Consider the following 25,244-nt stretch of genomic DNA (forward strand, 5'->3'; position numbering starts at 1 on the left):
GGTATTTACTGAGGGCTTACTGTGGGCTAAGCACTGTATTAAGCATTGGGGAAGGCACAAGAAAAACAGATGGGACATAATCCCTATCCCACATGAGGTTCACAGTCTAAATGGGAGGAAGCACAGGTTTTTATTCCCCATTTTACATATGATGAAACTGAGGCACAGGAAGTTAAGTGACTTGCCCAAGGTTACATATAGCAGGCAAATGGCAGAACCAGAATTAGAACCCAGGTCCTCTGACTCCCTAGCCTGTGCTCCTTCCCCTAAGCCCCACATTGCTTCCCTTATTTGGGCTTTTCCTCAGAAAGGATTGAAAAATTCATAGTTCAACCCACCTGAATTATGAATGCTTTAAAGTGTGGTTGAGCAGCAGGGCTGAAGAATTAAAAGAGATGGGCGGCAGGAAGAGGGGGCTGTCTGAACCCGCTCCAACATGACAGGATTCAGTTTGGGGTCGGTCTGCCCCAATCCCACAGGCTCGAGACCCTCAGGCCATCCAGCTCCCATCAGGGCTCCAATGAGTGGTTTGCCTCTCTTTGGCTGCACTGTTGCCCCCAAATTCCACCATTTCATTTTCCTGCAGACAAACCCCTGGTAAACTGAGGAGGACCTAACAAAACATAGTCAGGGGAGGTTGAAGGCACTGCTAAGCTGCTACAACTAGAAGGTGACTCCATCTTTGGTAAAGGGCTAAGATTTTGTTTAAAAAAAAATTGCTGGCACATATTTCCACAGGCTTACCCAGTCGAAACTGAAGGAGCCTACCCTAAGAGAAGCAAAATTATCCCCAGAAGGGAAAAAAGCAGAGATGTAAAAACAAAAGTTTCCAGAAGCTCTCTCAATGGTTCAAGCCAGACTGTTTATGCTGAAACTTGATGCCCTAGCTTGATCGGCCCCTTCTAGAAGGGTGATATTTGGATAAGTCTTTGTTTTTCTCAGAATTTTACGCTGTTTTGCCAAATTGAAGCTTCCCATGAATTAACTGTTTAATTTTAAAAATTAAAATTATGAAGCCAATAAAACTGGCTAAAAATATTTAAAGAAAAAAATCACAAGAACTTACTATTACCTAGAGAGTAATGCCTGAAAGACAGAATCATAAGCCAGATACAAAAATGTTTGTTCCCATTCTCCCTTAAAAACTCTGGTATAGAGCTGTGTGTGTGGAAATATATCTTGCAATCCTTGCTGTTTTCATCAATTCTGAAAGATCTACTTCTGCTAGTTGAAGCATTAATATACTTTGAAATACTACGTGGACTAAAGAATCTACTGTCATGGCTTAAAAAAATCTATAATGCTCTCTTTAAGCAGTATGTTTTATATTTGCTATTCTTGGGCAACTAAAAAGGGAGGAGCCACCTAATTTATGATTTCAGCTGTAAAGATGTCAAGTTTTTCAAGAACATTTCAAGAAAAATTAATTCACTAAGTTTAAATAAAATTCCAAGCTCTGAAACTTTAAATTTAAAAGTGAAATTTGAGGCTAATTGGCTAACAACATAAAAATACAGAGAAGGATCCTTATTCGCTGATACTTTGATTAGTGCTATTTTTCATTTACATGAGGTCTGCATGTGAAAAAAAATTCTCCTTCACACTCATCTAGAAAGGGGATAGAATTACAAATGAGTGTTCTCTATTCCTGTTTATGTTAAAAGTTCCAAGAATGACTATCATATGAGTACAATGAAGGTCTTTTAGCTGCATGCTGACATGAAAGAGCAGTTCAGCTATGTTGTTTAATTGTATATAACCCAGTGCTAGGCAACTCTCCAGACCTTATTGTAAACATTGTATAAGGTTTGTCAGGATCAGCAAAATAATGGAGTTCATGCTTTTCTACAGTTAACTTTAAGTGACAGTTACCTTTCTTTTGGATTTTATATTTCTCTTACCCTGTTTCTCAGATTAGTACTGATTTCTTTTTTCCTCCCCTTTGGGTACCATGTCACATCAGCCATCTGCAAGTTCAATCTAATGTTATGTTCATGTGGTCCATTTTTGAAACTCTCCACTCTGTTTTCTTTGTTTCTACAGAAGGAAAAATATTCCACAGAGACTGGGGAGTCAAGTGAAGAAAAATACAACAGTAAGCGTGGAAATTTTTTATAAAACCAGGTGTCACAGTAATGTCACTACTCCGCATAACCTCTATCTATCTCCTATATGGGTTATAGTTCAGGGTCAGTTTAACAGTAAAGGAATGAGTGATTTTGTCAACCTACAGGAATCCAAGTGGGGGAAGAAAAAAGTACTTGTGGCCAAGCTGCAAGCATATGTGCGTTCTTGGAACAGACGCTTGTTCCCATGTTGTTATTAGAAACTTTAGACAGGGAACACAGGCGTAGAATTATAAGACAAAGGGCAGCACATTACTGCATTTGAGTAATAGAAGAAAGTTCATTTATATTGTTCAAAAAATACTGTTTATACATTCCAGGCTTCCATTTTATAACTGTTCCAGGACTTGCAGAAGAGAAATCTCAAAAGGGCAGTGAAATTTCTTCAAAGAAAGAGCTATCTATTGCAGTATAAAATGCCAAAATAGCATGTTACAAAAATCTCTTTCCAGAGCAAATCCTGGGAGATTTAGGGTTTTTTGGATTTTTTTTCTCCTTTGTTATCTTAATAAAAATAAAAGGTTGGTTGTATTCTATCTTTCCAGAACTCTCCATGAGTCTCCAACATGGTCTCTATAATGTCCTGTGGTGCATGTTCAAAACAATTTACATGAAAAACTTTTCTCTTGCCAGCTTGATCCATCTGAGATTACCTGGTTACCACAGTAACAGCTACATAGAGAAACTACATGCGGTGGGGGAAAGCATGCTTTCTATCTTTTAAATTTTCACTAAAGATCTATATTAATTATGTATCCATCAGTTGTATATTTCAAGAGCAAGTCATTTGTATTTGATAGAAAAATTTAGCATTTCAAGATCTTGACTATGTAAGAAAAAGAAGGGTTGAACTGGGAGGCATTATTAAAACTCTGAAAATGCAATACAGAAAACTGAAGTCAGCAAAAAATGCAAACACCTTTTCACCTGTATCTCATCTAAGAAGAGATTACAGTAGAATGCAATCACCTTAAATTAATACAGCAAACTCTCTTTAGGTGATTACATCAATGAGCTGAAATCTGAGTGTGGCTCACACCATGTCTACCACTCACTCTTTATAATGTCAAAAATTCTGAACATTATTAAAATAGATAAAATAGGAGAATAGTGAAGTACTTACAGTTCCATTTTCCTGTTTCATATCAAATGTTAGTTGTCTTTTTATTTTACAGTTTAAAACTGTATCTATTTGTCTTCGCCTTGGAAAAACCATTAAATGAAGGAACAGCCCCGTAATAACTCTTGTTAATTACAGTGCCACTAATTGGGCAAAACAAAACTTCTTAAACTGTATTCTGGTCTACAAAATAGCTTTAAAAAATATTTTGGTATGACTTTAGCAGATGCTTCTCCATTGATGCCAATGAAAATTTACAGACAATTTTTTGTTCTTTCTGAAAGGGAGAAAAAACATTATCCTTGAGACTGAAAACCTGACTTTTTACCATCAGGAATGAAAAGCATTCTTAATCATGTGCAGCAAATCTTTTTAACACTTGAAAAAACTAAGCAGCACTCTGTTTTAAAAAGAGGCAGTCTAATTTTGAATTCTTAATTCTAATTACAATAGTGTGAAGTTTAGAACAGACAGGAAAGAATGGAATAAAAGAATTGGAATAAGAATAATTGGGAAACATATATGGATTTCAATATTCTAAATATTTAAACACAGAGTAGCTTTTGATAGCTGCTTGAAATGTGCCCTCTTGGGAAAATGCATGATCATATTTACTAAGCATTTTTCTTTGCAAAATTCTTATCAACTTTCAAGCAACTATTACAACTTGTTGCAGATAAGGTAATCTAAAGAAAACCAAAAAAAACCCCAAAAAACCCAGAGAGTTGCATGAAAGGATTAAGGAGCATTTTCAATTGAAAATCCCCTACATCCGGCAGTCCGTTGTTCCCCTCATCGTCAAGGAAATTCTGGAAAACTCATAATAATAATGATGGTTTTACTAAGTGCTTATTATGTGCCAAGTACTGGGCTAAGGATTAGGGTAGATACAAGACAATAATAATAAAAATTATAATTATGGCATTTTTTAAGCATTTATCAGGTACCCTGCACTATGCAAAACACTGGGGTGGATACATTCCCATTGGATAAGACCTAGTCCCTGTCCCTTTTGGGTTCACATCTCCACCGGGAAGCCTTCCCTGATTAATCCTTCATCTCCCCACTCTATTTCCTCCCTTGAACTTCCAGGTCTCCTCAGCACTATTGTACAAAATCATTATACTCTACTGTTTTAAGTTCCTCAATAGCAAGGAGCATATCTACTAACTCTGCTGTATTCTCCCAAATGCTTGGTATAATGCTCTCTCTGCCCAGAGCGGGTGCTCAAAATATACTGTTGGTTGATTTGAAAGCTTCAACAAAATTTTAACATCGCTTTTGTGACAATAATTGCAAGGCCATGAATTTACCACGTAGTTTACCTTGACAGAAACTTTCAAAGCCACTTAGAATTAAACATATTAGAATAGAAACTCCCTGTGGATAGAGCATGTCACTTCTTTGTGTTGTATTTTCTCAAGCGCTTGGTACAGAGCATTTCACGTAGTGGATGATGATGATGATGATGGTATTAGTTAAGCCCTTACTAAGTGCCAAGCACTGTTCTAAACGCTGGGGGAGATACAAGGTCATCAGGTTGACCCACTTGGGGTTCACAGTCTTAATCCCCATTTTACAGATGAGGTAACTGAGGCACAGAGAAATTAAGTGACTTGCCCAAAGTCACACAACTGATAAATGGCAGAGTCAGAATTCAAACCCACCACCTCTGACTCCCAAGCCTGTGCTCTTGGCACTAAGCCACGCTGCTTCTATGCTCACTAAATACTATTACTGGTACTACTTCTATTATTAGCATTCATTATTTAATTTTAAGGTTGGATTTGCTTCTTTCAGATTCAATTGTCTTTATTTCAAATAACAGTTTGGTTCAAGATTTAAAATGATTTACTTAATAATAACAATAATTGTGGTATTTGTTAGGCGATTACTAGGTGATAGGCACTGCTCTAAGCACTGCGATGGATACAAGTAAACCGTGTTGAACACAGTCCCTGTCCCACATGGGGTTTACAATCTTAATCCCTATTTTACAGATGAGATAACTGAGGCATAGAGAAGTTAAGTGACTTGCCCAAGGTCACACAGCAGACAAGTGACTGAGGTGGGATTAGAACCCAGGCCCTTATGACACCCAGGCCTATGTTCTATCCAGAAGAAAAAGCTACTTAGTAAAGATCTGTTTTATTATACTTTATCTGAAATTGCCTAAATTGCTTATTTCTGATATGGATGGTAATATAGTTACATGCTAACTAGATCAAACATTCTAAAATTGTGAAATTACTACACACATGTATGTGACTTTTGCCATACTCTTATTTTAACTGTTGGCCATTAATCCAGTTACTGTTAAAGTGAAATTTAAAGCTTAAAAGCTCGGTGCAAAATTTTCATTCCAACTTCTAAGGAGTGATTTATTAAGGAAGAGTTTAATCAGGAAGATGCTGACAAGTCTTCCGAATCAACTGAGCATTTAACACTTTCTTCAATTTATTGCCCTAGTCTTTGCACTTTTGAGGAGTGTCCACTGTTTTCCTCAAACCATAATGTTTTCATCCCAACTCCTTGACTGTCCGACTGTAGACAATAAAATGCCTTCAGTAACCCCCCTAATCATACAGTGTACATCTGTGTATACACATTAACTATACAGACACATAATATGAGAGACTTTATGACACATATATGTCATATATATGTCTAGACTGTAAGCTTCTGGTGGGTACAGAATGCGTCTACCATCTATTTACAGTGTACTCTGCCAGGCACTTAATGTTCTGCACACAGTAAGCACTTAATAAACATGACTGCTGGATAATTTCAGAAGCACTACAAATGTCAACTGGCTATCATCCTCAATTTGGAAGACTTCACAGGCTCCTTCCAGGCAACTTCTATTTTTCCTTTCCCACCCTAAATCCTGCCTGGAGAACCTAAGAAACCTTCCTGAGAAGTGGAACAAATCCCATCCTGCAGTTCTAGGCAAGTGTGCTGCCAGGTAAAGCCTATCCCCAAATAGGCTAAAGGGGCAGTTCAGATCTCAGTTTGAGGCCAGAGAATCCGAGTGGAATCCTCTCTCTAATTTATCTCAGCCCAAAGTTCAAACAAGCAGATGAGATTTGATCTGATTTTTTTTTTCTGAACTTGTTCTTGTATCCCCATTATTTGAACACTTTTTCCACTTTTCTATTTTCAGAAATTCTCTAGAAACCATTTTCCTCCATCACTTATTTAAAAGTTGAGCAGAAGGATATGAAAGTAAGTAGCGACTGCTTTCTCAAGCAGTATGTCTAAAATATTGCTCCCAGCTGGAACTTCTGATAGGCAACGAATTCTCTGGGAAAGCTGGTCTCTGTGGGCTGTAGCCTTCCTCTGAGATTCAGAGTTATAACAGGAGCTTGATAAAAACCCTAAAATTAACTCAACCTTTCCTAATGACAACGGTAGAAGGAAAAACCGCAGCCCACCCAAAGTATTTACTGATGCTAATGGATAAATCAATGAGCAGCCATCTCTTTTTCATCAAACCAATTTTCTAAGAAAGGGAAGCACTATTTTTACCAGACATAATAAAAGGCACAAACTGAGAAAGTGTCTGTCTTATAAAACATACCAGAGCTGTTTATAAAGATACGTATGTGAGTCTGAACGGTTCACTCCCTGGTGTGCATATTAACTTGGTACTATTCAAATAGGCACTGTATATTTTAAAAACTTCTCTTTTAGAAATTCGGGCCATTTTTTTGATCATGACATATTGGTGTATAAATTCTGGAATACATTCCAGGATTATATAATCAAATTTTCAATAAACAAAATGAGAGAAATGAAGCACCTTTAGGATAATAAGGGCAAAAAAAATCTACTTTATCAAGATTATCTGCATATTTCAGGCAAAGGCTATATTTTTCACAAATTATCCAGGTAAAGTTCTATGAAATCTCTGGCTGGCAAATCAATTGGCCGAGTGAATGAAGGTTAAAATCACCTGGTAAACATTCCTTCTTTTCTCCCTTTATTTCTAACTCTAATATAACTTTTTTTTAATGAAAACATTATTTACATATACACTTATTAATGATTTTGAAGAAGCATAGCCTAGTGGAAAGAACACGGGCCTGGGAATCAGAGGACCTGAGTTCTGATCTCAGCTCTGCCACTTGTCTGCTATGTGACCTTAGGCAAATCACTTAACTTCTCTGTGCCTCAGTTATCTATAAAATGGGTTCTAAAGTTGTGAGCACCATATGGGACATGGACTGTGTCTGATCTGGTGGCCTTACATCTACCCCAGCACTTAGTACAGTGTCAGGCACTTTGTAAGTGCTTAACGAATACCATAAAAAAAAAAGAGACCCTAAATTAAAGTTAGTAGGGTGGCCTAGTGGAAACAGCATGGGCCTGGTAGTCAGAAGATCTGGGATCTAATTCTGGCTCCACCACTTGCTTGCTGGATGACCTTGGGAAAGTCACTTGATTTCTCTCAGTTTCCTCATCTGTAAAATATGGATTCAGTACCTGATCTGCCTCCTACTTAGTACTGTGAAACCCATTTGGGACAAGGACTATGTCCGACCTGATTATCTGAAATTTACCTGAGCACTTATTACAGTGCTTAGCACACAGTAAGCGCTTAACAACTACCACAAATATTACTGAACAGTAATGCTGCATGTTCATACACTGAAGTCTTTTCTAGGAAAGAGGGTAATTAATAAAAATTGCTAGTTTACCCAAAGAGTTTACTATTTATCTGCTGTGGAACCTGTCTGTGCTTCAGTTACCTCATCTGTAAAATGGGGATTGAGTCTGTGAGTCCCACATTGGACAGTGACTGTGTTCCACCAGATTTGCTTGTATCCATCCCAGTGCTTAGAACAGTGTAAGCATAGTAAGCATTTAAATACCATAATTATTACTACTACTATTTATACAAAGACCTGAAAGGAGATACATTGAAAAGCTATTTAGTCCATTTGGCTCCAGATTTCACTTATAATTATGCTGATTATATATTTATCAATCCTAAAAATGACATTAAAATATATTGAGAATTGACAAAGCCAAGTGTCAAACCTTCTGTTTTTTGGATGAATATACAGAAAATCGGCAAGGAACATGCGTTCTTTGAGCCAAGTGAATTTGGTTTTCAGGAGAAACAAGAACAGTTTGTTTGGGTCAATGCAATGGTTTGTGTCCAGTATAAAATACAGTATCTGTGCTTTGATAGACTAATCAATGTTCCCTAGAAAAGTTATTTTTCCATCACAGCAGAAAAGTGCATAAAGTAGTTCTCAATTTAAAACCTAATCACTTTGCCATTTGTAACTCTAATATACAGAGTTTACCCTCTAAGTTTTTTTTAGGTCCTCATTCTAAATTAATTAGCTCTTACCTACTCTCTCCATAGGGTTTCGCATGATACATGGCAAAAGCCAATAATAAAAAACGCCACTTCTTAAAAGCACTGTTCTAGTAATAGACAAGAAGGCATGAGTCTTGTATCTGATCTTTCATTTCATTCCCGGAGCAGCCTTAGAATGAAAACTCTAAGGCAGAGGACACTAAAAGGGTCAGTTAATAGCATTTTATCTGTTGAATTAAATATCAGAACAGAGTTCCAGAATCCAAAGCATTTAGCTTAATTTTCAAACCTAATATGTGTGAGATTTTTAGGGCATCAGTAAAAATGGTTGAAGATGCTGGGACTCACAAAGAACTACAGCTGATGTATCTTGGCTAATATTATAATGAAAACATTTCCAAGTTCAGGACGGTGGCCGGTAATAGTAATCCTTTCAAAGATTCTGATCAAACAAACCAGCTAAAGAATCTAGTGACCTAATCGGATGACTGTTTCCCTTACCGTAATCCCTCATAACCTCTGCCTCATTCTCATTTTTTGTTCATGACATCTTTCTATTTTTGAAAGCCAGGACAGGTGTGAATGTGTGTGCGCACACACCCTATGCTCCTGAATGATATAGAGCCTAACTCTCTCCCTTTCTCCACTATCCCAACTTTTCCTCCTTGATGTGGCCTTCTCTCTACCTCTACCTCGGGGTATATTTGGCCACGTGAGGGAATTACTTCTGAAGCCTGTAATGCCTGAAAATCTGACCACTGGAAGTCACTGTAGAGAATAGGGCCAAGATAAAACAGAGACAGAGGACTGGGATTTTCCTAGCACAATAAAATCAGCTCAGTAGATTCAACTAAATGAGCAAAAATATGCTTTGGCCTCAATTATCTTGACACATCAATAAAAAAAAAAAAGCATTTTTCACGTTACCGTGAAATGTTGAATTATATCAGCCAAAAGGTAATTTTTAGCTTCTACTATCCAGATTGTATTTTTGCTCCACCATTTGAATATGCTCTTATCTAGTTGAGTTATGACTATAAGGAACCACAACTTTGCATTTCTTAACCCTGTGACTTGAAATTCTTAATAGCTTTCCTGTATTCAGCCATATGTATTACATTACCTTTAAAAAAATCAAAAGGAGAGGTGTCCAAAACCTAAATGCTGTTTGTAGTGTCAAGCAAGATTCAAATCAAAGAAGAAAGAAGCTATTGTGGTCCCCTGGAAAGCAGATACATTAAGGGCCAGACTTTGAGATAACTATTATCAGTGCACTTATCTGAATGTGCCATCCTCAGACCACACACTCAAATCAAATTTGAAAACCCAAAGGACATGCAGCCAAGAACACCGTGTACTACTAAAAGGGTGAATTTAAATTTGACCGAGGCCGAGAGGCAAGAAAGATCACTGGAAATTCACCAGTGTGTATTTTAGGCTGAGGCTAGTGAAGAAAGTCTATGCTTCCCAAGAAATGTTTTTGTTTAATGTTGACTACATACTATTTTTGTTCTTTAATATAGGTATACATGTTCACATATCAGTTGTTCTAGCCAGCCTGAACAACCCACTACTCATGGACAGCATATATATGTATGTTTGTATGTGGGCTACTTTTTTTTTTAAAGCTGCAAATGCCTAATCATTTATAAAATTATCAGCCTAACACACTCTTAAGTAGGGCATTACAAAATGCAATTGATGACTAGAACCATCTCTATTTTATCCTTGCAGGCATAATGTGAGTGTGCCACATGTCTGCTGTTTGACTGGGCAAGTCACTTTGCTTCTCTGTGCCTCAGTTACCTGATCTGTAAAACGGGGACTACGAATGTGAGCCCCTTGTGCGTCACGGACTGTGTTCAACATGATTAACTTGTATCTACCCCAATGCTTAATACAGTATCTGGCACATAGTAAGCACTTAACAAGTACCATTAAAAAAAATTAAAGTGAGCAGAGACCTCCACAAGGATGGGGCCAGAGGTCCATGAACAGGGTAAAGAAAACTACCCAGAGAAACACACACACAATCCTTCAAACCAACACACCTTCATCTGGATGGTTTTCCTCTTAGATACAGTAAGTGCCAACAGGAGCAGCCAGAAGTCAAAAGGAGAACACCCTGGCAACTCATTCTGGGTTGGAGGGCTACAGCTGCTACTGTCCCCTAGATTTCTTCGGCATGAGGAGGCTTCCAGATGAGCAACCGCTGGAACCCTGGAGAGCACTGGCAACTGAAGCAGCTGCATCGACCTCTTCGGCACAGAGCAAAGATGGGGGATGGGCACCTAAGCAGAGTTAGTTCTCCTGCTTGCCTGCTGCAGCCAGCTGTTCAGTGCCCTGGCCACACACAACCTCACGAGGGGGGGGGGCAGGGAGGGGGAGAGAGCTGCACGGGACCACAGTCTGGAAGCTTCACATGCCTATCCTAACTAAAATTTAGCACTTAAAAGCACCATTTTATGAACTTTTACAGACAAAACTGGATTTCAAATGAATGTGAAAAATTGAAGGGAAGAAGGGTTTAATTCTCAAAAATATATGAAATAGGTACGACTGAAAGGGCTCTTGTGCCCATAAACACATCATCAATAATCTTAAAAAGAACTAATAAACTTTATTTTTAAGCCAGCTTGACCCAAATATTTAGCCAGAAAGAATAAAGAACAATTTTCATGATTGACATAAATCAACCTCCTATGTGGAGAATTTTTCTTTTACAGTTCACAAAGCAACCACCTATATATCACAGTCTCACAGTCTCAGTGAGATTGAGCATAAGTAAGGATGGGAACTAAGTAAAACTTTTTTTCCCCCCAAACATGAAAATTGAGAATAGCTGGGCTTTGTAGGAGGCATGTTAACCTTTAAGACTTTTTCTGTTAGCGTGTGATTTTTTTTTTCTTTTGATTATATTTGTGTAAAGCATATTTTGTTACTTTCCACTAGTCAAAAAGCTCCTTCTATTGGTGGGGATCGTTTCTTTTCTTCTGTACTATCCCAAGCATTCAGTATAGTGTCCTGCACCCAGAGGGGCTCAATAAATACTATTGCTACAAATCAGAAATGCTGGCTAAGTCAAAGACTAATTGTTGGCATTATATAATTTTGAATTTTTTTCCTTATTCATTCATTCAATATTCAATAGTATTTATTGAGCATTACTAGCAGAGCACTGTACTAAGAGCTTGGAATGTACAAATCGGCAACAGATAAAGACAGTCCCTGCCCACTGATGGGCTTACAGTCTCAATAGGGGGAGACAGACAAAAACAATAGCAATAAATATGAGTATATTCTACCTGACATCTTTGAAATAAGCTCCCTCTAATAAGCTCCCTCTAAAGTGTAAGCTTTTTACAGGTAGAAAACATGTCTACCAACTCTGTTGTATCGTACTCTCCCAAGTGCTTAGTGCTCTGCTCACAGTAAGCACTCAAAAGATACCATTGATTAATTTGTTGAAAGCAATATATGAATGTTTCCAGATCCCATCCAGTGACCAGGCAGAAGCTGGGTATTTTACTCCGAACCATTTGTTTCTGTTCTGGAAGGCAGTGACGGCTAATTTTAAAAAGATTTTAGAAATATACTAGGTAAGAAAACAACTATGTTCATGAAAGGGTGAAAATAATAAAATCAATAAGCCTTTAGTTGTGGGAGAGAGATAATACCCCACAAGCACACACAAGACACATTAGTTATGTGCAGATATTACTGGAAAGCAATTACTCAATTAGAATAACAAGAACGAAACCCTTTTTCCTCCTCTCCTTTTCTTCCCGATAAACAGAGCTAATGAGTTTAGGAGAAATAAATATCTAAAGCAGAAGGTTTCAAAAACAATTAAAAGTATTATTTTTGTACAGCCACCCAATAGTATATTTTAAAGATTATAGTTTCACAGGCTGTCATGACCTTAATTAGTTAGTTTGACAATACATTGTTAAGCAGGAGACTGGAAAAAATGTAAAAGAGGTAATTATTAAGTATAAAACTTGGAAAACGACCATGTAAAATGAGGCAAATTATCATTCATATGATCAACATTTATATTGGAATCAAGTGACCAGGCAAAACAGAAATATACAGAATTTCTTCCTAGCAATCTCTGGGGTCATTATACTTATTACATTATTGAAAAAAAAAAGACAACAAACCTTTCAGTGCTTCTCAGAATATGGATATTTTCTTTGTGGCTTTTTTAAAAAAATTTTCCACAGTAGTTGGACCACAACAGTGATCGTGGTATTTGGTGAGCATGGTATTTGTTAAAAACTTACTATGTGCCACGCACTTTACTAAGCACTAGGGTAGATAAAAGATTCTCAAGTCGGACACAGTCGTGTTTTTATTCCTATTCTCAATCCTTACTTCAAAACATGTGTAAGATTATTTGTCCATTTGAAACTGACCATTTGCCCATTTAGTTTCCTTTGCTAAAGGCACAAAGTGGAGAACTCTAAATGGTTCTATCAGCTGTCTGAGCTGAAACCATCTTCTCCCAAGCTATTTAAAATGCTAAAATTCACAATACTGAATCAAATTGCCTCTAGTCATTTGAAGCTGGGCGCTTTGGTCTGGAATTGCAAGACCATCAGTAGATAGCCAAGTTATCCATTCCAATATCCTTTTCCATGAAGAGAGACATGTATTCACTTTTTTGGTTTACCTACATTTCTCTCATTTTTTTAACATGTTCAATAGGTTGCTTGTTTGGAAAACATCCAGCTACTAAACCGTATTTGTGTAATTATTTTAGAGAGACTAGTCTAGCTTACATTCTAATTCCTTACTCTTTGTAAAAGTTGCATATTCAGCAAGCTCCTAGCTGAGTCATCTTTCTCCTTGCTTCTTTCTGTATCCCTCAGGATTGGGAAGTGCTTAATTATTATAAAAAGTATGTGTGTACTTTTCCACAATGTATAGTTTTAAGATGACACTTGATAGTGTATCAATCTCACTTCATGTTAATCTTTCATGAACAATCCTCTCTAGGTGAACTTTTAGCCAGATCAGTTCTCTAATGTTTCTGACATAAGTCATCATCAATGGCATTTACTGAATGTCTACTGTGTGCAGAGCACTTGAACTAAGCACTTGGGACAGGCCAATACAACAGAGTTGGTAGACACATTCCTTGGCCACAACAAGCTTACAATCTAAAACTATTCTTTAGATAGTTACTGGTTAAAATGATACATTGGCAGAATCATATGACAATTGTGCTCACCATAAAAAATAATCCATGTCTCTGACTTTTTTTAAAAAAATTTTGCATATAGTTAAAATTCAGGGGTCTATTACATCAATGCAATATTACTGTTAGTTAAAATTATCTACATTTAGTACAAATATAAAAGGTAAAATGTTTGTTAATAAATATGCCGCTGAAGAGCTTGTCACACCCATATGTCAACCATATTTATTGGAGTATACTGGGTGCAAAGTTCTGTACCAGGCATTAGGGGAGTACCCTCACCTCCGCCAAACTCATTCTCTTCCCCTCTTCAAAACCCTACTTAAAACTCACCTCCTCCAAGAGGCCTTCCCAGACCGAGCTCCTCTTCTCCCTCTACTCCCTCTACCACCCCCCTTCACCTCTCCGTAGCTAAACCCTCTTTTCCCCCTTTCCCTCTGCTCCTCCCCCTCTCCCTTCCCATCCCCTCAGCACTGTACTCGTCCGCTCAACTGTATATATTTCCATTACCCTATTTATTTTGTTAATGAAATGTACATCGCCTCGATTCTATTTAGTTGCCATTGTTTTTATGAGATGTTCTTCCCCTTGACTCTATTTATCACCATTGTTCTTGTCTGTCCGTCTCCCCCGATTAGACTGTAAGCCCGTCAAACGGCAGGGACTGTCTCTATCTGTTGCCGACTTGTTCATCCCAAGCGCTTAGTACAGTGCTCTGCACATATTAAGCGCTCAATAAATACTATTGAATGAATGAATACAAAGAATCCCCCTCTCTTTTGCGTCACCTCGATTCGCTCCCTTTGTTCTTCCCCTTCTCTCCCGGCCCCACAGCACTTAGGTAGATATGTATAGCTCTGTAATTCTATTTATTCATACTGATACCTATTTACTTCTTTTAATGTAAGTCCGTTGTGGGCAAGGATCATCTCTCTTTATTACTGTACTGTACTTTCCAAGTGCTTAGTACAGTGCTCTGCACACGTAAGCGCTTAATAAATACAGTAGAGTGAATGAATAAAACATGATTCTTGCCTTCAAGGATCTTGCAGTTTAAGATTAGCCAATATCAAGTGGTTATATGTTGGATATTACTTGGGATTTTTTGTGGGGGGGGAGGGAGGGTGAACACAACATCTATGTGATGTACATGAGGGCAGGTATTATCACTACCCACTTTACAAAACCATTTTGAAGTAACTGAGTTATGGTGGAGCTAAGATTTGAGTTAGCAGTAGAGTTTTTCAGTAATTAGCAAAACTAGTACTTTAATCCTGATCTCCTGAATGTCAGTCTCATGCTCTAACTACTTGATATGCTAGAAATGTTTTTAAGGAAATTAAAGGTACTGCTGATGGGATTAAAATTAAGGCATTAGAAAAAAAGATGTTCTTTTTGACATTATGAAGGAGTAACCTTAATCTAGGCGCAAAGATTTAGGGACCTAAAATCTGTGCAAAGGAAATGATAGAATGATAGTGGTTTATATTGGGCCACTAGCACTCATCCTCACTCTTTCACGCTGTCTATAGTTTGCCTCTAGGACCAACAAATTTATCATTTGGGGTTTTGATTAACCACATGCTTAAAACACTTTTTAGTGTCACCATTAGCCTAGCCTGTCTGGTAATAATGTAAGAGAAGCACAAGTATTTACCTATTTTTAAACATGACACTTGACCTTGAGGCCATATTAGGGTACTTGACAAAAATTTTAGGCCATTAAATGTTTTCCTTCATCAATCAATAGCCTCTCTCAATTTCATGTACTTTCATATTGTATTGTCCCCTCCGAGCAATTAGTTACAATGCTGTCTGCACACAGAAAGTACATGGAATGGAGAGAGAACTAGCTTCGCTTTAATATCCAGACTTTTTGGATCAGATACTATTTAGGCTAGGTCACAAATGAAATAAATTTGTGATTTGAAAATCTGCTTTACCTCTGAACAAATTCTTCATTTTCATAGGGACTTAATTCTAAAATACAAAGCATGAACCTCCACTTTTACTGTGCAAGAATATTTGTACTCCAGAACACTAATACTTTTAAAATAATATAAAAATTACAAATAAATTGGTTTGGAGAAAAAGCTAAGATTTTCTCTCTCATGACTTCAATTTTAATTTCTAAAAAGTAGAAAATACAGTTCTATGACATGGGATCAAATTAATGCTTCTTGTGAGCCCAGTGTGGGACATGAATTGAGTCGAACCTGATTATTTTGTATCTACCCCAGCACTTAAATTGCTTAACAGATACTAACAGATGCCAAGATGGCCTGGTTGTAAATTATTACCATTTAGATACTCTGATAAACAAAATCCAAAAGTCAGACCAACATGTTAATCAGTTAACCTTCCTAGATAGAGAACACCCAGGTTTGGTGCAGATTCACATGCTATTACCTGAAAAGGGGAAAGTAGCTCATGCCATAAGTACTTGAATCTACATTTAAGGCCATCAACATGTTATCCTTCCATACACTTAAAGCACAGTGAAACCAGCTGTATCTAAATTATTAGACTGAACAAGTAAAACAACAGATTAACAGGAATAACACTCCCCATGCCCATTTCTTATTTCCACACTCTCTGCAGAGCTTAGAAATAAGGACACAGACAATGAACTTTCTCTGCTCGCTGCTCCTGCTCCCAAAAGGGCACGGAACTGTTGAATTCCATATTCAAACCTGGCCAGGAAATGAAGGGATACCTTTCCCTAATGATATTGGTCCTAGAGAGAAGAGTTGAAGTGTTTGGTGAGGGGACAGAGATGGATGAGGGAAGAAGGAAATAAAAGGAACAGAACAGCTCCTTAAATAATTCTCCCACCCCTTCTCTACTTTTTTCCAGTCATGGTGACTGCTCTCCAGTTGACCTTTCTTAAGCACCTACTACTTTTTTCACTTTATGCATTATCATGTGTACCAGCAAAATACCTATTTCCTTATAGGGGAAAAAAAAGCCCTAATCAAAGCACATTTGAAAAGTAGTGTATTTAACAGTTGTTCTTGTAATTGAAAAGATGTAGCCATGGTGTATATAGAGTTCACTTATTAAAACAGAAACCTATTTATACTAAGAGTACCTTGCATAAGAATTCCTAATACTGTACGGCAAGGAGTTTCTCAATAAAAAGACACTGTCTTTTCAAACTAATATCTATCACTCCTTTTCTTGGCTAAGAGTCCTTCTCACCTCATTTGAGGCAGCCACACTATTCTGTCCCTTTAATGAGTAGATATCTTACTTCCATGTAAGCAGCTTTATTACTTTACTGAATTACTGAATTAGATCATAACAGGCTTACATTAAATGTTGTTTATCCCATGTAAACAGCTACTTCCTGAAACACCAAGTAGCATTTTTCTTAATAGAATTTCTCTGCCAATGCCACCAATGTGTACACTAGTCTACATATATAAAAACTAATTTTACATATTAAAATTAGAGTTTAGTTTCATGCATAAATGCATCATTTAATATTTGATAAAATATTAATTTAGCTTCTATTACTATGTAGTAAATTCTACTTTTATAATTACTGCAAAACTCTGTAGGTCTAAAACTTGTCTTACAGAACACTGTTTTACATGAAACTACATCCATAATTGATATGTCCTATGTTAATCATTAATAAATATTATTTCTTCTACTACTACTATTTCTGAAGATATAGTCAAAGAGATTTTGGTTATATCCTCCCTCTTCAATGATTGTCTTGTCTGACAGGTGAAAAAAGTAACGATATACAATTTCTTTATTTACATTACACACAAAAATCCCAATAGCAGTATGATTATTCAATGTGATGAATTTTGGACCTAATTACATAGCAATTTTGTTAAAAAAAAAAACAATTTTGAGTTTACAACCACAAAGGAATGAGTTAACATAAGTAGTTTCCACAAAGTAGTTAACTGCACCTTTACACACACCAATTTCCATTTTAGTAAGAGAACCCGAAACTAGGGAATATGCTTCTAAATTCAGATACATGAATATTTATGGATAGAATACATACACCTATATCTAACATAAATACATTTACACACATACTGTATACATGGCATTAAGAGCAACTCAAACCTCCTCCTTTTAAAGCCAATGCTTTGATAAGTTTTTGGGTTTTTTACATAAGTAGCTTTAAAATGAATGGAATTAATTTAGCCATGTAAAAATAAGCTCATGTGAATCTTTTAAGGTGAACACAAATGATCTGTACTAATATGTCAGTTAAATATAATTACAAGAAGCTATTAATGTCAGTAGCATTAATAGTTTTTACTGAATGTCTGCTGTGCGCTGAGAATCATAAAATGTGACAAATTTAAAAGGCAGTATCCTGTATGATTTGGTGGAAATACGCACTATTATTTTTCTATAGGTATTGTTTATATTTTAAAACATGATTTAGAAGATGATTTATTAACCTATATCTTATAACTAAAACAAGTCATATGACAGAAGTCCTGCTCTAGTAAGAATATATTTATTGAGTAAAATAAAACAATCAGACATGTAAAATAATTTTACTTAAAGGTGGGAAAGTCATTTTGGCCTTGGGTTGTTTGGAAAGTGATTTTTTTTTTTTAAAGATTTCATATTTCAGGGCACTACTCCTTTCCATTCCCTAAAAATGCTTATATTTAAGATCGCACTCCTAGTTTTCCTCTGGAATGCGTGGACGACCTTAATATATGGTGGAATTCTTTTTAAGGGTCTCTAATTCACCAGGCAGCATTCGGCTTTCATAAAAGACACAAGTACATGGAAATGTTTTATGTCTAAGGCCCAAAATAAATGGAGAAAAAATTTAATTTGGGCCATTTTAAATTCATTCAAATATGAATAATATATGATCTTTTAAGATAATTAAATAGATGTATTGTTTCACTGTATCATCAAAATGGAATTGGGAGGCTATGTTAAAGGAACAGTACTTTAAACCTAAAAAAGTCCCATTTTAAAACAACCACTTAAAACCACTTGATCACTGGCTCAAGTTGAATCCTTTTTTTTTTTTCATTTTTAAAATCAGCACACTCTAATGTTCACATCTTGAGGCAACGAGAGTTTAAGGATTATTCTTATTTGCAAATATGGTGCTGTACTTTAAAAAGGGTGACATTTTATATTCTTCTCCAGTAAATTTTACAATGGTGGAAGAACACAGTCATGAGAGTTATTAGACATAAATCTGATACTGCCCTTGAATACTTAACCATTTAAGTATCTATTTGGTAACAAGAGCTTGTTTTTTTGTTTTTTATTGTTTTCAAGTTGACACTTCTCCCTTCTGTCCTCATTTGTGAGGGGAAATTTGCTTCAGGGAAATTGGCAATTAATCTCCAAAATTTCAGTATCACATTATATAGGTCAAGAGGAGATATGTGCCTCTGCTGAAACAAAGAAGCTCAGAATAAAGGGAATCTCAGGCTTCATAACAAAAACAGCAAGACGTGTTTTGAAAATGTCATTTACTGTAATACAAATCAATATTAAATGCTTTATGCAGGAAGCACACTTTCAGAAAATGGGCCTTAAAGCTTTCTGTGGATCCTTCCTTAATTACTAGAGGAGGCTCTTACAGTTCGTCTCCCTCTTCAATTATTTACAGGGCAAAAAAGCTAAGTGGCACTGCATTAGCTATATTAAATGTTATGTACTTGGTTTCTAACTTACTAATGGCACATAAAAAAACACTAAGGTAAATGTTCCTGTAGAATAATGTGTTTTTTTTCCTTTCACCTGAGTGTATTTATTTATTATTCATACAGTTAAGTGTTGAATAGTACAAAAGGCTATCCTTTAGGCACCCTATGCTGCATAATTTAAAAAGCTGCATTAAACATATATGACAGCTAAAACCCAGTGCACTGATTACCCCATGATAGTCTTTTAAACAGCTGATAGTTTTGGCGATCTGTACAAAAATATTCATCAGTTTCAAATCTTTGGAAACGTACATTTGTAGAGAAAATTAATAATTGATAATAAAACTGCTGCCATCTTGATGCTTGCTGGCTACCCTCAGCAAAAAGAGCTTTATTTGCCATATCACTGACGGTTGACTTTCTTTATGCAGGTTGTTCAGTGTCACTTGGGTTTTTTAAAGTCCAGAAACCGCATTGTGGTGTACACATACATACCTAAGAAGCAAAAGCTGCCTGCATGGGAGTCTATTACAGACCTTCGGAAATATTTTCTCAGTAACTATAGCACGCTGATAACCTCTCCACAAGAAAGTTCATTCGCTGTAACCACTTATGATCCTTTTGGGATCTAGAACAAGCGACCCTGGTGGTTGCGGAGTAGCTGATGCCAAATACTCCAGAGAACTAGTGCCCCTACCTCTGTCTTGACCAGTTTGCAGAATGATGCCTTCGGAGCAGGGACCCTGCCAGCCCTTATGGACCAACTACACACCTTAGAAAAACACGGCCGCCTGGGAGCCTTCGTTTTTTCCTAACAACTCTATCAGCAACTAAGATCCATCAAAATGCAAAGTATGTGTTCCAACAAAATGCAATTCGGTGCTCTATTTAAATGTTCAAAGCATCAGCCAAATATTCAGAAGGAGTTAAGACTGCTGAAATCACACACAAACACGAAAGAATAGGCGATGAATTGAATGTGCTGCTTCTCTAAATCCAGATTCTTTCAAAGTTACCCACATGTAAACATAATCGAATCTATGGCCCCTCCTTTGGGGAAGTTACCATGTAGCCAATAGTGAGGGGGAAGGGGGAGAGAAGAAAGGGCCAAAGGGTGGGGAAAGAAGAGGGGGCGTAAGAGGAAAAGAAGAAGGGGTGGGAGGGGAGGCCGGAGGGAAGAAGGGGCATCAATGGACGCCTGGTGGCTGGACTTTGGCCATTTCTTTGCCCCCAAAACCAGCGGGAAAGCGGAAATTAGGAAGTAGGAGAAGTGCCATAACCTCACCGTAGAAGATGGGAAGGGGGAGGGGGGAAAGGAAGGGCTGAAGGTGTCGGGGAAGAGGAGAGGAGGAGGAAGAAGACAACTCTCCAGCCCTCTTCGGGGCCCTCCCTAGCTAAGGTGGGTGAGTGAGAAGGAGGGGAGGGGAGGAGGCATGAGTCAGAAGAAGGCCAAAAGCTACAGCTCTCGGGGGGTGGAGGCGGAGGGAAGGGGAAGGGAGGAACTGGACTGCTCAGACCCCCCTTCCCCCCCGACGCACACCCTCCTCCTCCTCCTGCCCTCCCCTTCCCGAACGGCAGGAAGGGGCTGCCCGTTCTTTCCTCTCTGGTCCGTCTTTCTCTGTAACCCGATCCCTCCCCGTCTATACTTAGCAACATTCAATCAACTACCACTGGCTGCCGGACGGACAGAGAGAGGGAGAAAAAGAAAGAGAGAGAGACAGAGAGAGAGCGCTTAGGGGCGGCCGGCGGGCCCCCGCAGGACCGGCCCTCGCCCTTCCCGCGGCCCCGGTCCCTCCCCCGCACAACCCCCGGGTACCTTGGCCTGCAGATACTGGGGGTAGTAGTAGGTGGTGTACTGAGGGTACATCTGTTGTTTCCACACTTTGCCCATGAAGCTGGAAATGCAGCCTGCAGTGCAGGGACGGGGGGGGGGGGCGGGGAGGGGGGCACGTTACGGTTTTCCAAGTCTCTCCTGGCTCTTCTGGCTCTCCCTTTCTGGCGGCGGCGGCGGCGGCTGCTGCTCCTCCTCCTCAACCCAGACCAGACCTCCTCCTCCTCCTCCTGTTTCTCCTCCTCCTGCTGCTGCTGCTGCTCCTCCCGGGCGGAGAGAAGGCGATGGAGGAGGGCGACGGGCCGGGGCTCTGGCTAGGACTGTCCCCCTCTGGCCCTGACGGCTTTGCCGGCCGGAGCCGGTCCCGGCGAGCAGCCCCCCGGGCTGGGGCTGCAAAAAAAAAAAAAAAAAAAAAAGCGAGCAATGAAAGTGGAAAGTGCTGCCGCCGCTCCGGACGAGGAAGAGGAGGAGGAGGAAGAAGAAGAGGAGGAGGAGGAGGAGGAGGCAGCTGCGCTCGGTGCCAGGCAGCCTCAGCGGCGGGGCGGGCGGGAGGAGACGCGTGGGGGATGGACGGGGGGGCGGGACTCCTCCTCCTTCTATTCCTCCTCCTTCTCTTCCTCCTCCTCCTCCTTCCTTCTTCTCCTCCTTCTCTTCTTCCTCCTCCTCGGCCGAGCCTGGGCGCTGGGTTCGAGGTGCGGGCAGAGTTTGGATCCAGCCCTCGGCGAGGGGAAGGAAAGAGGCGCTTTGTGTCTGAGATCAGATCCTGCTTTGGGGGAAGCAACTGGCGGCTCCGAAAGCTACCTCCCATTTTTTCCTTTCTCGTAAAAAAAAAAATAATTCCTTCATTCAGTAGTATTTATTGGGCGCTTACTATATGCAGAGCACTGTACTAAGTGCTTGGAATGTACAGTTCGGCAACAGAGACAATCCCTGCCCAACGATGGGCTCACAGTCTAATCGGGGAAAAAATGTGTGCGCCTCTTCCTCTTCCATCTCTCTTTCCTAGATTATACGTTTTGGGGGTCCCCCCCACCCTTTCTCCAGGAGCAAGGCCGGGGTGAGAGTTCAAAATCTTCAACGGGGGGGCGGCTGAGAGCGGGACCCTGAGGCCTTGCCACTGATTTGCTGGGTGACCTTGGGGAAAGTTAGTGTCCTTTATTTTCCTAGCTGGAAGAGGCGGTGTGATGACTTCGGCTCTGCAGAGAGACTGGCAGAATGTGTTTGTTTTTTTTAAAAAGACACCCAAAAAACTCCATGGATCCTTAATGAGAGAGATGCTATAGATGGGCAAAGTGTTAGTATTAGAGGGTGCAATGTAGAAACCAGTTTTCCCAATCTCCTTTGAGTGCTGTTGAAGGAACTGCCAACTCTCACTCGTCGAGAGGGAAAATTCCATACTTTGGAATAATTTTAAGGCCATTTTGAAAATCACTTTTGACATTATAGAGGATTTTGCAATCACTTTTCAGTGTCCTAAAATAATTTATGCCGCTTTCTCTCCCCAAAGCTTTCAGTGTCCCTCATTCAAATCTGTTGCAGTTTGAAAAAGCCTGACTATTCTGTGTTCTAACCGAATATAATTTAATAGAATGAATTTGTACGAGAGAGTACTGGGACTTCATAAGAGTAATAAAGATTCCAAATATTTTTTCTTGTGGTCTGTACTCTCATTTAATAAAATGTGAAAAAATTACCATGTGAACCCAAACTAGATGTATTTATGCAATTTAACTGCAACCATAATTCTTTCCTGGATGAGGCTCCTGAACCAAAGCTAAATTTTAAAATAGTAGCGATCATTGGCACCATTGATTATGTACTTAAATACGTGTGGAATTATGGAATTAAGCACTTACTCTGGTGGAGCACTGAGCTAAGAGCTGGAGTAAATACAAAGTAATCAGATCAGAGACAACTCCTGTCCATACAGGGCTCACAGCCTACAGGTGATGAAACTGCCGGCCCAGAATGATTAAGTGGCGGGTCTGATTTGGAAAATAGAAAACTGCAAAACTCCATGACACTTTATAAGAGAGATGCTCTAGGGGGCCAAGTGTTATTAGTGGAGGGACAATTTAGAAATCAGTTTTCCCTCAGTCTCCTTCTGGGCCTGGCAAAAGACTACCAACTCCTAGTCACTTAGGGGAAAACTCACTTAACTTGGAATAATTTTAAAGTCATGATCTGTTGGATACTTTGTAGCTTCACACAGCAAGCCAGTAGCTTGGGCTGGTGTGAGCACCTTTGTCTCCCGACTACCAGACACATGTCCTTTCCATCTGGCCACAATCCCTCCCTGGGTGATCAATAATACATTCGAAGAATGAAAATGAAAAGTGAAAAGTCATTTTAAAAATTTTCCATCTTGAACCGCATTAATATAAGAAGCATGTCTATTACATCGACATTTTGAAGCAATTGGGGAAACTATCTGATATTTCTGACTCTTGGCAGGCTATAAAAGTCAGGTGAGGTACGACTGAAATGGAGAGAAAATTGGATGGGGTTTAGGGAATCTCTTAGTTGCTCCATTAACAGCTTCCTAAATATCCTTAGGCCTTGCCCCAACCTACAGACTTGGCAGAGTAGTAACTGTCTTTTCACCTTCAATGGAATTTTTGATGATTATTGAGAGTATCTCTAGAGCTTTATGGTGTTCAAAAAAGCCACTGTGTAAATTGGGAGATGAATTTAGAGTGAATTATTTTATTCTATTGACAGCAGTCCTAGTTTGTTGAGCAAATATAGGTTGATGCAATCTTCAAAACCTTATCCTATACTTAGCCTAAATATAGAGCCAATAAAACCTTTGCAGCCAGAAGTATGTGCAGTGGCAATGAAATTCAGATACCAAGCCAACCTGCTTCATTCTGCATCACATTTGGCTCCTGAAAAAGTTATAAATCTCTGAAGTTGAAACTTCCCATAGAATCCAAACTGAACCAGAAGAGATTCCCTTCTTTGATTCATCAAGACAACTGTGCTTGCGAGTTTATCCGAACGAGGAAAACCCAGTGTGTTTCTATACACCATTCAAACTGGCAAAACCCTGGAAAATGCTTCGTGTTCTTTTTAAATTTGGCTCCTTTCTCTCAGTGAGTACTTCCTCTTCTTTGATTTAGCCCAATGGACACTTCATCTTCTTACCACAGACCTGTGAGATAGGAGGATGACACATCCCCATTTTAGAGGCGGAAGGCGGAAACTGAGGCACAAAGGAATTACTGTAAATTATTCAAGCCTATAGAGTGAGTCAGTGGCTGAGTTAATCTCATGATCCCATTTGGTTCCTTACCTCCTGGGTCACTGGTTTTCAAGTGGGAACTTGTAATATTCTAGAAAAAATACTAATAATGCTTATTGGATTTTCCTGAGCCAGCATAGAATGGTTTTTTTGGCAGTGATATAATTTTCAATGATACAAATTCAAAACCCTTTATTTAAACTCAGCACAGGCCATTTCATTAAAGGTATCTTTCAAATGTAACTTTATCTCATATTTAAATTTCAATTAAATTAAATTATATTTAAATCATATTTATTTAAATATGATTATATTTTTAGGTGCCTAGCTTAGGAAGGCCGTGATTCTGCAAGGTCAGGCAGAAGACATTTTTAAAGGGCTCGTTAATTCTAAAGCAGTTAGTTGAAAAATCACTACTCTAGATCATACAGTCTTTCCCTTGTTTTCAGCAACAAAAGAGTTTTACCAGAGGATCTAGGTGAGAAAGGGCTTTATTGAATTTATAAGTGGGAGTTTCCTTTTTCCCCTTTTTTCTGACTTTTCATAAAGAGAAGGAATTGGAATACCAAAACCTAGGATCAACAGAAGGAACTAAATATAACCCATATGCTCCCATTTGAGTAAGGAATTACAACACATACAGAATATGGAAATCAACCCTAAACTAGTATTGGGCAAAGGATAAAGACAGCTTTTCGAGGCTGGAAATAGCCCTTCTATTTACTAGT

At 38.6% G+C, this 25,244-nt stretch overlaps 1 protein-coding gene and 1 long non-coding RNA gene across 4 annotated transcripts in view; both read right to left on the bottom strand.

The window, feature by feature from the left end:
• The window catches only part of RBMS1 (RNA binding motif single stranded interacting protein 1), a 182,589-nt gene extending 161,242 nt beyond the window's left edge, over positions 1 to 21,347 (bottom strand). Inside the window, exon 1 of one of the 2 annotated variants that reach the window (XM_007671167.3) lies at positions 21,258 to 21,347. In XM_007671167.3, coding sequence (XP_007669357.1) covers positions 21,258 to 21,332 — 75 coding nt within the window. In that variant the 5' untranslated portion in view covers positions 21,333 to 21,347. The remainder of the gene's footprint in view (positions 1 to 21,257) is intronic. The other variant, XM_007671169.4, reaches the window with a different exon arrangement.
• A 42-nt stretch (positions 21,348 to 21,389) lies between these two features.
• Positions 21,390 to 25,244, bottom strand: part of LOC103171017 — a 122,240-nt gene continuing 118,385 nt past the window's right edge. Inside the window, exon 3 of one of the 2 annotated variants that reach the window (XR_003762085.1) lies at positions 21,390 to 21,662. This is a non-coding gene — a long non-coding RNA (uncharacterized LOC103171017). Of the gene's footprint in view, positions 21,663 to 23,974; positions 24,427 to 25,244 lie in introns of those variants that run through there. The other variant, XR_486542.3, reaches the window with a different exon arrangement.

Source organism: Ornithorhynchus anatinus, chromosome 9 (assembly GCF_004115215.2).
Source record: "Ornithorhynchus anatinus isolate Pmale09 chromosome 9, mOrnAna1.pri.v4, whole genome shotgun sequence".
NCBI lineage: Eukaryota > Metazoa > Chordata > Mammalia > Monotremata > Ornithorhynchidae > Ornithorhynchus > Ornithorhynchus anatinus.